The sequence below is a fragment of the Lissotriton helveticus genome, chromosome 1_1, assembly GCF_964261635.1.
Source record: "Lissotriton helveticus chromosome 1_1, aLisHel1.1, whole genome shotgun sequence".
Taxonomy (NCBI): domain Eukaryota; kingdom Metazoa; phylum Chordata; class Amphibia; order Caudata; family Salamandridae; genus Lissotriton; species Lissotriton helveticus.
In genome coordinates, this window is record NC_136057.1 from 1,666,003,189 (window position 1) to 1,666,015,909 (window position 12,721).

Consider the following 12,721-nt stretch of genomic DNA (forward strand, 5'->3'; position numbering starts at 1 on the left):
GTCAGGAGGGTGTTGAAATTTTATCTGGATAAAACCAGGGATATTCGTAGGTCAGACCAATTGTTTATCAATTATGGATCAGTCAGGACAGGTCTTGCTACCTCTAAACAGTCCATTTCTAGGTGGATTGTGTCCTGTATACAGTTGTGTTACCAAAAAGCTGGTAAGACCTTAGGGGGTAAACCTAAGGCTCATTCCACCAGGGGCAAAGCTGCCACGACTGCTTTGCTCCGTAATGTTCCCATTGCAGAAATCTGCAAGGCGGCCACTGGGAAATCGGTCCATACCTTTGCTAAGCATTACTGCCTGGACACTGATGCCAGGGCAGACGCTCAGGTTGGGCAGGCTTCGCTGCGAAATCTGTTCGCACAGTCGTGGTGTTATTTATCTTTTCTCCACCGCCGCTTTGGTGTGGGGATGGGCTTGCCATTCTATTCACTAGATTATGACTATACACAGAGATCCCCTACTACGGAAGGAGTAGTTTTTGTCCTGTAACTCCAGTTCTGTAGTAGGGGTATCTCTGTTATAGTCATAAGCGCCCGCCCTCCTCCCCGCTGGAGAGAGATATTCATGTAAGGAATGCTACAGGTCTGGCGTGTTACGCCTTCAAAAAGAACTGAAAGTAAAAGGGACCTGCAGTGCATTCTGGGATACTGTGAAGTTCTGGAAAGTTCTCTTAATGGCACAGTATCCTGTTCTGAGCCACATAATGGCAGCCTATGGGGCTTGTCTGTCCATGTCTTCCTCTCTATCATTCCAGAGGGTTTTTGCTGTTAAAGCAAGGGAAATCTGGACAGGCTTTGCTGTTTGTGGATTTTTGGTGGAATTTCTAGTTGAAGTACTGGACAGTGTAGCCTGTGGATATAGGCTGCATTATCTGTCTTTAATTCTCTCTTAAGTGTCTGTGCAGTTCTGCATTTTTCGACACTTTAAGAGATTATTTTTGATTGCTCCGGGGTCCACGCAAATGGGCGGGACTATTCACTAGATTATGACTATAACAGAGATACCCCTACTACAGAACTGGAGTTACAGGACAGAAACTACTCCTTATCAGTATGCATCTGTTCTTGGCATGTAGAGCTGTAGATTCGTATACACCCACCCGCCTCCCCGGATACCCCTATCAGTTCCAATACTATCTTACTTAGATATATTACACATGGACATCTTTCTCCATTTCTTACAAACTTCATCATAACCATCCATGGGAAAACAATCTGGAGATGGAGTCGATGCACATGCGCACTATCGTCCTAAGGAGTAATCACCTACCTCGTGACTACAAAGACTTCTTCCAAGACAAAAACAAAGTGCAAACATCCGAGCCCAACACCAGATGGCGATCTATGCACAAGTGTACGAATCTACAGCTCTACATGCCAAGAACAGATGCATACTGGTAAGTAGCATTTTCCTTTTATTGTATCGTATTTTCAATCTTTTAAGTCTTTTGGTTTTTATAAATGCTTCTAAACATTTTATTAAGTTAAGGCTGCCAGCTCTGTGAATTAGCTACCAGGGGTTGAGCCCATGTTTTATTATTCACGCATTTACTGGACCTAATCAGAATAGTGACATTATTTCTTGTGGTTTACTACCATCCATCCCAACCAATAATCCACTTTCTCACTCTGACATTACCTTAAGAGCCTCATTTAGTTTGTGTTTCGTAAAATCCAAATGTGTATATGTTTCTACATGAACCTCTCTTTCTTGTTTCAGATGACCTGACAAGGAAACGACCACCTCAGGTGTACAAGCCACCTACTCCAGAAATGTTGGCATACCTTGATTTCAGTGTCAGTACAACAGGCATGCTCACAGGAATTAAGGTGAGGCTCCTGACCAGGCTCATCTCATGGAACAGAGGCAGAAGAAGTGTTTGTTCTTATAGGCCACTTTGTATTTTATTTTTGGACGTTTTTGAACACATTCGCAGGTCCAGAGGAATTAAAGCTTTGCAGGACAATAAAGTATGGCCTGTCAAATTCTACAGAGAAAAACTTTCCTCCTTCTCTTACTGCTCGGTGTTTCTCTGCTGACCCCCTCGCACAGGCTTTCACTGACTGATTTAATCTGATCAACAGTACTCCATCATAACATGATTAGAACATAAGCCAGATTTATTTCCTCCAGGGGGTATGTATCCATCGCAGGCTTCTGACGGTTCTTTAACAATACAACTAAAAATTTTCCCTGGTTAACAAGTAGTTATGACCTTTCCTCCCCCAGAGTCCTCTAGATCAAAAGTGACTAATTTACACTACTTTGCAGAAATATATCCTTCTAAAATTTACTCAAAATAGATTGTATTTTTTCAGCATTAGCACTTTAGTAGTGTTGCATGCATAGCTGAATAAGTTCCAACAGTGCGACCGAAGGTCCTGGAGTCATTCTTTTAGATGTGAAATGCTTCAGTTGTCTACTTTTGTTTTGAGTAGGCTAAACAAACAAACTGTCTTAGTTTTAGCTCTGTGTTCATTGAGGGTGAGATCAGTTTCCAGGGTGAATTTAAGAGACTTAACACAGGGTGAAAGTTAAGGTTCAAATCTGTCCATGTAGGTTTAGATTAGTTGATGTTTCGTCTGGCGGATGACCTCTTAACTGCGGATTACTCACGTTACAATACTCTGCAAGTGCCTGACAGGGTCCTGCGATTTATTCCAGCAATACTCCTGTATACCCCTAGGTGATGGACCATCATGAGATGTGTCTCTGTGTCTCTCCCACATCTGACAACGTTAAGAGGAGCACCTCTCCATTCTATTGCAGGATGAGTGAACGTGTTGCTCAACAAAGGTGCTAAAGAGAGGATTCTGGACTCAGAAAAAGGTGAGGGCTGTTAACATTGCTCTTTCCTTGTGCTGAAAAAGGATGAAGGCCTTAGAGCTCTGAATGCCTTCCTATGGAAGGATACATTCAAAATGCTCACAGTAGCTCTGCTCTTGGTTGCTCTGGACATCAGGAACTAGATGTTGTCCGTGCATCTGTGAATGTATTTTCATATACCTGTCCTGCAGTCCCACAGACATTACTTTCAGCTCAAAGTCGGCCAGGAGCATTTTCAGTTTGCACTTCTCCCCTTTGGCCTCCTCCACTTCCATCAGGTGTTGACAAAAATGTCAGGACAGTTGTCACTGCATACTTTCAGGGATACCAGTTATTTGTAGCATGTCTTGGCTGCAGATACTCATGTTATGCGCACTTCTGCCAACTGGTGTTGGGACTGGACTCTGCAAGTTCATTTTCTCAAAGTTATATGGTCGATGTCAGGCATCACATAAATAAAAAAAAATGTAAATGTCGGAATTTGTAAAGCGCACAGCTACCGCCACCGGAGGTGTCCCGGCGCTGTCCGTATACCGCTTAGGAACCCTTCCTGGCTTTCCTGGGAAATGTCCACTCCTGGGCACCCCCCAGGTGCAGCCAGGCATCCCAGCGCTTTTGGGGCCGTAGTGGAGACTAAGCAAGCTATTGCCCAGAGTTGCAGCGTGGGACCCATGATCAGAACAGGCACTTAGGCGAGAATATCCAGTCAGGGGAATTAATGAGCCGGAGACCCGCCGAGGCGGGAATCGAACCCTGGTCCCTGGCCAGAGCTTTGCATCAAGGTCTGCCTGCTCTAACCATTGAGCCACACTTCTCCACATCTCCTCTTTAAAAAAAACAGGAGAAGAGTTAGTAGCTCAGGGCAAACAAATCTCCAATGCAACCATCAGATGTGCACTGGATAGTGCAAACACTGCTGCAAGAGGCATTAACAGCTCAGTAATGCTGTGTAGACATGCGTAGCTTCGCATATTTGGTTTTAAGTCAGAGGTACAGCAGCACATTCTAAACATTCCCTTTGATAGGGAGCATCTTTTTGGGCAAGAAGTAAATACACAGCTGGAAAATATTTTTTAAAAGATACTAAATCGATGGGTGCTTTAAAAGCTACACCACAAAAGCAGCAGTCCTTTCAGCACTATCATGGGAGAGGGGCCTCCAAGAGTACTGCCACAGATCCCCACCTACCAATGGGAACAACAGTACCATCAACAAACAGGTCGAGGGTACTACAGAGGTGTCTACAAAAATAGAGTAAGGGGTAGATGCACACCCACAAAAGGAGTCTCTACATCCAAACAATGACTTATTAAAACTTCACCCCGATCACATAACACCTGTCAGGGAAAGGCTACAACCGTTCTGTAGTAGGGGATCTCTGTGTATAGTCATAATCTAGTGAATAGTCCTGCCCATGTGCGTGGACCCCGGAGCAATCAAAAATCTCTTGAGTTGTCAAAAAACTGCAGAACTGCATCGACACTTAAGAGAGAATTTAAAGACAGATAATGCAGCCTATATCCACTGGCTACACTGTCCAGTACTTCAACTAGAAATTCCACCAAAATCCACAAACAGCCCAGACTGTCCAGGGTTTTCTAAGAGAAAAACCTTGCCTTTAACAGCAAAACCCTCTGGAATGATAGAGAGGAAGAAGTGGACAGACAAGCACCATAGGCTGCCATTATGACTAGATAATGACTATAACAGAGATACCCCCACTACAGAACTGCTGAGTTACAGGACAGAAACTACTCCTTCCATAATAACATCAGACCTATGGGTTCTAGAAATCATCAGGCAGGGATATTGCCTAGAAGCAATACAGCAACCACCAAATATTCCACCAAGAAGACATCATAGTAAATCCACAGCATCTCCATCTGCTAAAGGAAGAAGTAAAAACCTTACTAGAGAAAAAGGCCTTAGAACCAGTTCCATTCAAATATCACACCAAAGGACTAAACTCCTTTACTACGTCCCATACTAGACTTGCGTCCACTCAATCACTACATACTACCAGAACACTCCCACATGGTAACAATTCCGGGTGTAATACATTGCTTCAAGAAGGTGACTTCATGACTGCATTTGATTTGAAGGACGCATACGTTCACATCACAACCCACCCAGCACATCGCAGATACCTCCGGTTTGTGGTAAGCGGTCATCACTATCAATTCAAAGTGCTACCATTCGGTGTGACAACAGCCCCTCAAGAGGTCACAAAATGTGTAGTAAAAGCAAATCTCGGCTGTGGTAAATAAATAATTAAATACCGGTACTATTTTTGACTTGATATATAATAACAGATAGCTCAATAAATAAGAGTCAAGATTCGAGGTAGCTGGAGTTTGCAGGTTTTAATCAGGCATAAAGGACAGGAACAGGACAACCTGCACGGGAATAGGATGGCAGCTGCCGGGGGGCAGGATCGGGACAACAGCTAACTTTTAATAACAGTGCCCAATATTTATAGTTAAACAATTGCATTACATTCAGTATAGTTAGGCGTAGCAGTGGGTGGAGTTCATAGCAGTCGCGAAAGATAAGGCATAAAGTGGGTGGAACAAGAGGCGTATACATAGACATGTGATGTAAACGTAACAGAATATGTCATAAACGGGGCGGAAACATGGAGGGGGCTACCTAAGGAGCCGGGACCTCTGACCTAGTGGTGCGCGCAAGCTGGCAATGACGTGTTACTAGGAGGAACTGGGGGCTATGACTTCTGCGCTAGAAGAGGAGACGAAAGTCTGGAGTGTCAGAGTGACATGTACCTAAACACTATCTAGTATCTGATGTTTAGAGAACATCTTGATAGAATCCAAAAGTTATCAGGGTAAAGGCTAACAGACTCTAAGACTGGTGCATGCATCATTCTATATGTAGTGCGTGTTGAGGAATATTAAATGACCATTAATACAGTATTTCTCTTACATGGAGACGTAAAGGCTAGACGATGACTGAAACTATTGATGCGATTCAGTAGCTTTAGGAATGCAGAGAAGGAGGGCTGGACTGATAACTAGAATCATAACATACTCTTGGCAGACTGGCAGGCAGAGCCAGGCCGAGCCGGGCACTGTGAGGCAGGAAGTAAGTGAAGGGTCAGGGATACAGGTGGGGGCTGTATCGCTCCTCAGCGAGGGTTCAGGAGACAGGAGCTGAATCTGGTGTCCGGGCCCTTTTGAGGCCTAGAAACGGAGACTTTTCAATGAATTAAAGTGCACACTGTAAAACGTGGCAACATAACTTTACATAGGCCTAATACTCGTAGCTTTAACGAGAACTGAAAACTGGCATACTAGAGATGGACACAACTAAAATTGCGTCTTTAATCGATCATAAGGGAATACATATGCATATTAATCATGCACATATAACATAAGATGGGGAACACGTAGGGACACAGAACATGGCAAAATTTACTTTTCCACATTCCCTCCTTGTCACTACGTTTCCATCAGGAAACATCAATATTCATGATACCATCTATCATTTCATACAGTATCATTTGCTCGTCTCGAATTGTCTTGGAACGGGACTTAGGACTAGGACTTGGAATACAGGATGTAGCACAAATGCCGCAAATCGCAGGGCCACATTGTAAACAGAGGCAGCAACTGAAAATGATCATTACTGCTATACCTAGGAATGACAATACTTTCCATCCCCAGGCAGAAATTATACTCCAAAACCAACCGGACCATGTCCAGGTGCCTGGATTCTGGTGTAACTGATGGGCAATTTTATGAAGTCTGGTTATAGCTGAATAAACAGACGGCGCGTTATTAGGAATGAAAATGCAGCAACTAGATCCGATGACTCTACATGCTCCTCCTCTATCGGCCAGTATGACGTCAAGAACAAGACGATTTTGGAGCACGACAAATCTCATAGCAGATTGCTCTTCGGTTAAGTTACCTAGAGCAGAGGTAGTCTCATTCACTACTGCTTCAAGGGTTCTGGTTAACCTACGTATTAGCTTACTATTCTGGATAGGGCCTATAAAGAAGAAGAATCCTCTGTTGAAGTCTGTATACTGTTCTAGAGCAGTTTCAGTTTGATCGACAATCGGGGACTCGATCTCCCTTCTATGTCTAATGTGTACTAGATGTGTGTTTCTATGATAATCGGATGGGGCTAGGAAAACTGGTGGCAGTAGGAAGGCAATGTAACATGTTCCATCCCAATCGAGGGGCAGACGAACATATGCGGTCTGACCACAAACAAAATAAGAATGACGTGAGGCTTTGAAAATAGATTTCCCACTGTCACTATACTTGACAATAGTAGTACAATCACTATGTCCTACATGTGCGGAACCATTTTTTCGGACACATAATTCGCCTTTGACTGGTAGTACTGAAATAGCAGGTAAATCTGGAGTAGTATCAGACTGAACATTCAGGACCATAAAATTCGAAGAATAATTTCCCAAATTATAAACTTCATTTTCTAGATCTACCCCTGTTCTATGGGTGAGACTTTGTTTGTCTGGAAAACATGTACTATTCAGAAGGGACATATCAGTTGAGGATGACGTTAACGTGGACCACGCTCCACACGAACCATTATGTGAAAACGGATAAGGAAAGAGTGGCAGAACTCCCTTCGGTGTCTGGAAAGGGGGGAGTCGACCACACACCCAACAATTAGTGGCATTGCTGGTCTGGTGTGAATAGTGTAACATACGGATAAATGTGTTATTGCGCATAGCAAGACGATAGGATAGCTCGTGAGGAGGCAGATCACTAAATGTGTGTTCTACTGTAGCATTAGAAAACTTATTTACATGAGAAATTGAAAAACATAAATGCAATGCATAACTTGTGCAGGTAACCATCAAACTCAAAAATAGAAGAAAACATAAAATAACGATACATCTGATAGAGTTTTGACTAACTCTCTCACTATGGGGGTCTATCTCATACATGTCAGATACCTGTCTAACCGTTTCACCCGAGGGGGACTTAGACAATTAAACTGGCTGACTTATTTTACTAGACCGGAGCTTCTGTTTATACTCCTGCTGCGGAGTTTTCTCTAACAGGGAGGGCTTTGAGTCAAAGTCAATAGCGGGACCGTCCTTGAGAATAGGGCAATTTTTAGACTCGAAAATGTCTGTAGGAGTATCATTGAACGTTTTAGTTCTTAGTCCGTGAAATTTCTTGACATGAGACAGGTGCACCCAGCCCTTTCTGCCTTCCAACTTCACGGCCGTGCGGGTGGTCAGAAGGACTAACTTCGGCTCCTTCCAGCGAGGCTCCAGCGGACTCGAACGATCAAAATTCCTCACAAGGACTAGGTCGCCTGGAATGACCTCATGTGGTTTCACCTCGGTATTGTCTGGAAATGCGGCGGCAACCTGTGAACGACAAGAGTGTAGGGCAGACATCAAGGAAGCTAGGTAATCTGTCAGCATATTACTGGAAACATCTGTAATACTTCGGGGTCTAGGTGTACCCCACATGTTCGGGGGGCGGCCGAATACGACCTCATAAGGGGACAGACCTGATCTGGAATGTGCGACCATGCGCATATAAAATAGGGCGACTGGCAGAGCTACTAGCCAGTCTACACCTTTCTCTTTACAGACTTTGGCAAGACGGATTTTTAATGTCTGGTTATGTCTCTCTACGAGACCTGCTGCTTCAGGATGGCGTACACAATGAAACTTCCACTGGTACCCTAACAGAAGGGAAACATGCTTCATGAGTTCAGATGAGAATGGCTGGCCGTTATCTGAGTACACGACCCTAGGGAGTCCATAACGGGGGAAGAATTCACGAACCAGCTGCTTGGCAGTGGTCGCGGCTGTGTAATCTGGGACTGGATATGCCTCTGTCCACCTGGACAAAGCGCATACAACTACAAGGACATACTTAAAACCTCGACATCGCTCCATCTGAATGTAATCCATTTGGAGGACCTCAAAAGGGTGGTCAGGAGGCTGGAATCCCCCTTGTTCCACCGGGACACTTTTACCTGGATTGAACTGACAACATATCATACAGGTACGGACTTTCTGCTTGGCTGCAGCTCGTAAATGCTTGTTGAACCAAATGTTCTGGATACTGTCTAACATGGCTTTTTCTCCTAAATGTGCAGGACTATGTGCGGTATTAATAATGACTTGAACCATTGAGTCGGGGAGAAACCATGTGGCTTTTCCCTTCGTCAACCATCCCTGATCTGTCTGGACCCCTCCTTGTTCGGACCATTTCTTGATTTCCTCGGGAGTAGCATGTGACTGGATATCTATGACATCTTGAGTGGGGTCCTTAACTGTCATACATGTAGTCGGATCTGGAGTGTGTGTCAGTGTTGCGTTAACTGGAATGTCTGGAGTCTGGGCTGTAAACTTGGCTGTTCGATCTGCTAGATCGTTACCTTGGGAAATAATGTCAGTGACTTTCGTATGTGCTTTGCACTTCATGATAGCGATAGCTGTTGGTAAATGTATTGCATCTAACAGAGCTTGGATAAGGAGACCATGCTGAATCTTGGTTCCATGAGAAGTCATAAAACCTCTTTCTTGCCAGAGCACTCCAAAGTCGTGTACGACTCCGAATGCATAACGTGAATCTGTGTAAATGTTAACTTTCAGGTTTTTGGCACGTATGCAGGCTTGGGTCAGAGCAACTAGCTCTGCTGCTTGAGCGGACAGAGTGTCAATACGGTGTGTCTCTATAACTTCAGTCTCAGTAGTCACTGCATACGCGGCTACTAGTTCTCCTGTACTTGTTCTCATACATGAACCATCCACATAAAGTGTCAGGTCGGGATCTGGTAATGGAATATCTGTCAGGTCTTGTCTTGGCTTTGTCATGGTGTTAACTACTTCCACACAGTCATGTGTGGCAGGATTTGAAGTAACTGACGGTAACAGTGTAGCAGGATTTAGAACGTTGCAGCGTCTGATTTCTATGTGTGGCTGGAACAGTGTCAATTCATAACCTGTTAAACGTGCAATGGTCAAGTGCTGAGTCTGGGTTCGGTTTAAAAGAACTTCCACGGAGTGTGGAACTTGTACTGTCAGGGAATGTCCTAACACTATGGAATCACTTTGTCTGATAGCTAGTGCTGTGGCTGCAACTGACTTGAGGCACGCAGGCAGAGCCTGGGCTACTGGATCTAATGTGCTCGAAAAATAAGCACAGGGCTTGTATTGTCCTGCTTGATCTTGTGTGAGAACAGATAATGCTGTACCATTACGTTCTGTGACAAAAAGTGTAAAAGGCTTACTGTAGTTCGGAGTAGCTAGAACAGGAGCTTGACATAAAGCTTTCTTTAACTCATTAAAAGCAAGTGTATGTTCCTGGGTCCAAGGGAGGACAGTCGATACGGCTGCCTCCTGTGTCGTTAACTGTATCAGTGGCTTGGCTAGAAATGCATACTGAGGAATCCATTGTCGGCAATAAGAAGTGAGGCCGATAAAAGCTCCTACCTCCTTCTGGGTCTTGGGCTGAGGAAGACTCGTTATTAACTGGATACGGTCAGGTGTCAACTGCCTACCCCTCTTGGACAGTAAGTGGCCTAAGTAGATCACTTGCTGGACACAGAATTGAAGCTTCGAAGGGGACACCTTGTGCCCCATCTCGGCTAGGAAATACAGGACTGTAAGTGACGCACGCTCGCAGGCACGTTCAGAACGGGCTGTGATCAGTAGATCATCGACATACTGGAGCAGGGCAGTGTCAGTTGGCATGTGAATATTGTCTAGTTGTCTCTTAAGTGCTTGACTGTAAATACTAGGACTTTCTGTGAAACCTTGAGGAGCTCGTGTGAATTTATAGCTCCTTCCATTTAAACAGAATCCGAAAAGAAACTGACTGTCTGGATGAATGGGGACACTGAAAAATGCGTTTTTGAGGTCTATGACTGTGAAAAATGTAGCCTCAGAATCAATGGCTGTCAATAGGGAAGAAATATCTGGGACAACTGGGTACTGGGGAATGATACATTTATTAAGCTCTCGAAGGTCAATCACTAATCGATATACTGGAGGTGCATTTGGATCAGTACGTTTCATGACTGGAATGATAGGAGAATTACATACATTGGAGTCAGTTTCTACAACTACTCCTTGAGCAATGAGCTCGTCAATAATTTTGGATAAGGCTGCTACAGCCTCAGGTGGCAATCTGTACTGTCTGATTCGTGGCAACACTACACCTTGTTTGAGAGTCACACGATGGGGTGTGATTTGCATAAAACCAACATCAGTTGGACCTTGCGCCCATAGATGCTGCGGAACATTCAATAATCTTGGATCAAAATCACGTAATACATAGTGACCCTTAAAGTCACGTAAAAACAAACGTATTCCTTCTGGGGAGCAGCAAATAACTGCACCTAATTCTTTTAATGTCTTAATACCTAACAAATTTTCTGGACATGATTTCGTGAGTAGCAGGTCAGTAGTTCGGGACAATGGACCTACTTCTAGAGTAACTGGTTTGGAAATCTCGTTAACAATTGGCTTTCCTGAAAATCCAAGGGAAACATTTCTAGAGCCTGAGAGCGGAGCCCCTGGAACCTCGTCATGACTGATAGTAGTCCTACTTGCCCCTGTATCAATCAGAAACTTTCTGTCTTTCCCCAATACTTGACTGTGAACATAGGGACCCTCTTGATCTACAGGAATCTCGATGAGAGGCAAGCCTACCTCCCTCTCTAGGCTGTTTCATGAATACGCTTGATACTCTGGATACTCTGACTGTGCATACTGGTACATCTGCTGTGTAACATGCTGTGTTGCAGCTATAGGCTGCGGTGCTGTAACTGTCTGTGGTGTATTCTGTGGTAACTGAGAAGTCTGTGAAACTTGTTCTTGTCTAGGCGGACGTGGTCTTTCTTTAGTCTTACCAGTGGCTATGTTGTATTTCAGAACTGCACACTCGTTTATAAAATGACCTGGCTGTTTACAATAATTGCAGGTCCCTTTAACAGGAACTGCAGGATGACTGGCTTGATTTGGACCCCTCTTCTGACTGTCCTGTGGAACAGATTGTGCAACTAATACTTTCATTTTCGTGTCTTTCATACGTTTCCTTTCGTGTTCTTGCTCTTCCCTGATTCTATTCTGGTGATACTGGAGCATCTGAAGCATTTGGGACGGAGTATTAGCTTGCCAGGTACTTTCGACTTTCAAAACTCGATTTTTAACTTGTGTTCTTGAATTCTCGACTAGTTTAGTAACAAAAAGATGAGGGTATGACTCACTACTCGTCTTCAAACCACTGTTGATGCTAAAACATTTCTCAAATCTAGAATAAAAATCACTAGTATCTTCGTCTGGTTTCTGTTTACAGGCTGAGATTGCATCCCAGTCTTCCTTTTTCGTGGCTAGTAACCTAGGCAAAACCTGAATCAATAACTCTGGTAATTCTTTACATTTGTCCCCAAGACCGGTACCTGGTACACGTGTATTTTCTTCAGCTTCTAGAACTGCCCAATCTATCTTTTTCTCTCCCACCTCCCATTCTTTTTCCTTGAGTTTCTCATATACCCCTGCGGGCAACAGGACCTTTATCATTTTAATTATATCTGGATACGTGTATTCTCCCATACGGAGCATGTCTTTTAATTCACGGTGGAACCCTGCTGGATCTTTATCGTGACAGGGAATTAACTTTTTCATCTCTAAGAGTTCCATCTTTGTAATCGGGGTGTGAACAAATACTCGTTGCATTTCACCACCCGCTGTCCTAACTGGGTGTACTTCTCCTAACGGATGCTGTCTGTCTATGTAAAAGGGTTTACTTTCTGGGGGTGAGACGTGAACAAAATGCGGGTTCAGAAACGTTCTATATTTGTGGCGCTGTTCTAGAATGATACTAATTAAGTCGGTACCTAGACCTCTCCATTTATACTGGAG

General features: G+C 44.0%; 1 protein-coding gene across 1 annotated transcript in view; it reads left to right on the forward strand.

Moving 5' to 3' along the window:
* The window catches only part of DIP2B (DIP2 acetate--CoA ligase B (putative)), an 805,292-nt gene that overhangs the window by 591,522 nt on the left and 201,049 nt on the right, over positions 1 to 12,721 (forward strand). Inside the window, exon 29 of the mRNA XM_078688921.1 lies at positions 1,729 to 1,838. Coding sequence (XP_078545047.1) covers positions 1,729 to 1,838 — 110 coding nt within the window. The remainder of the gene's footprint in view (positions 1 to 1,728; positions 1,839 to 12,721) is intronic.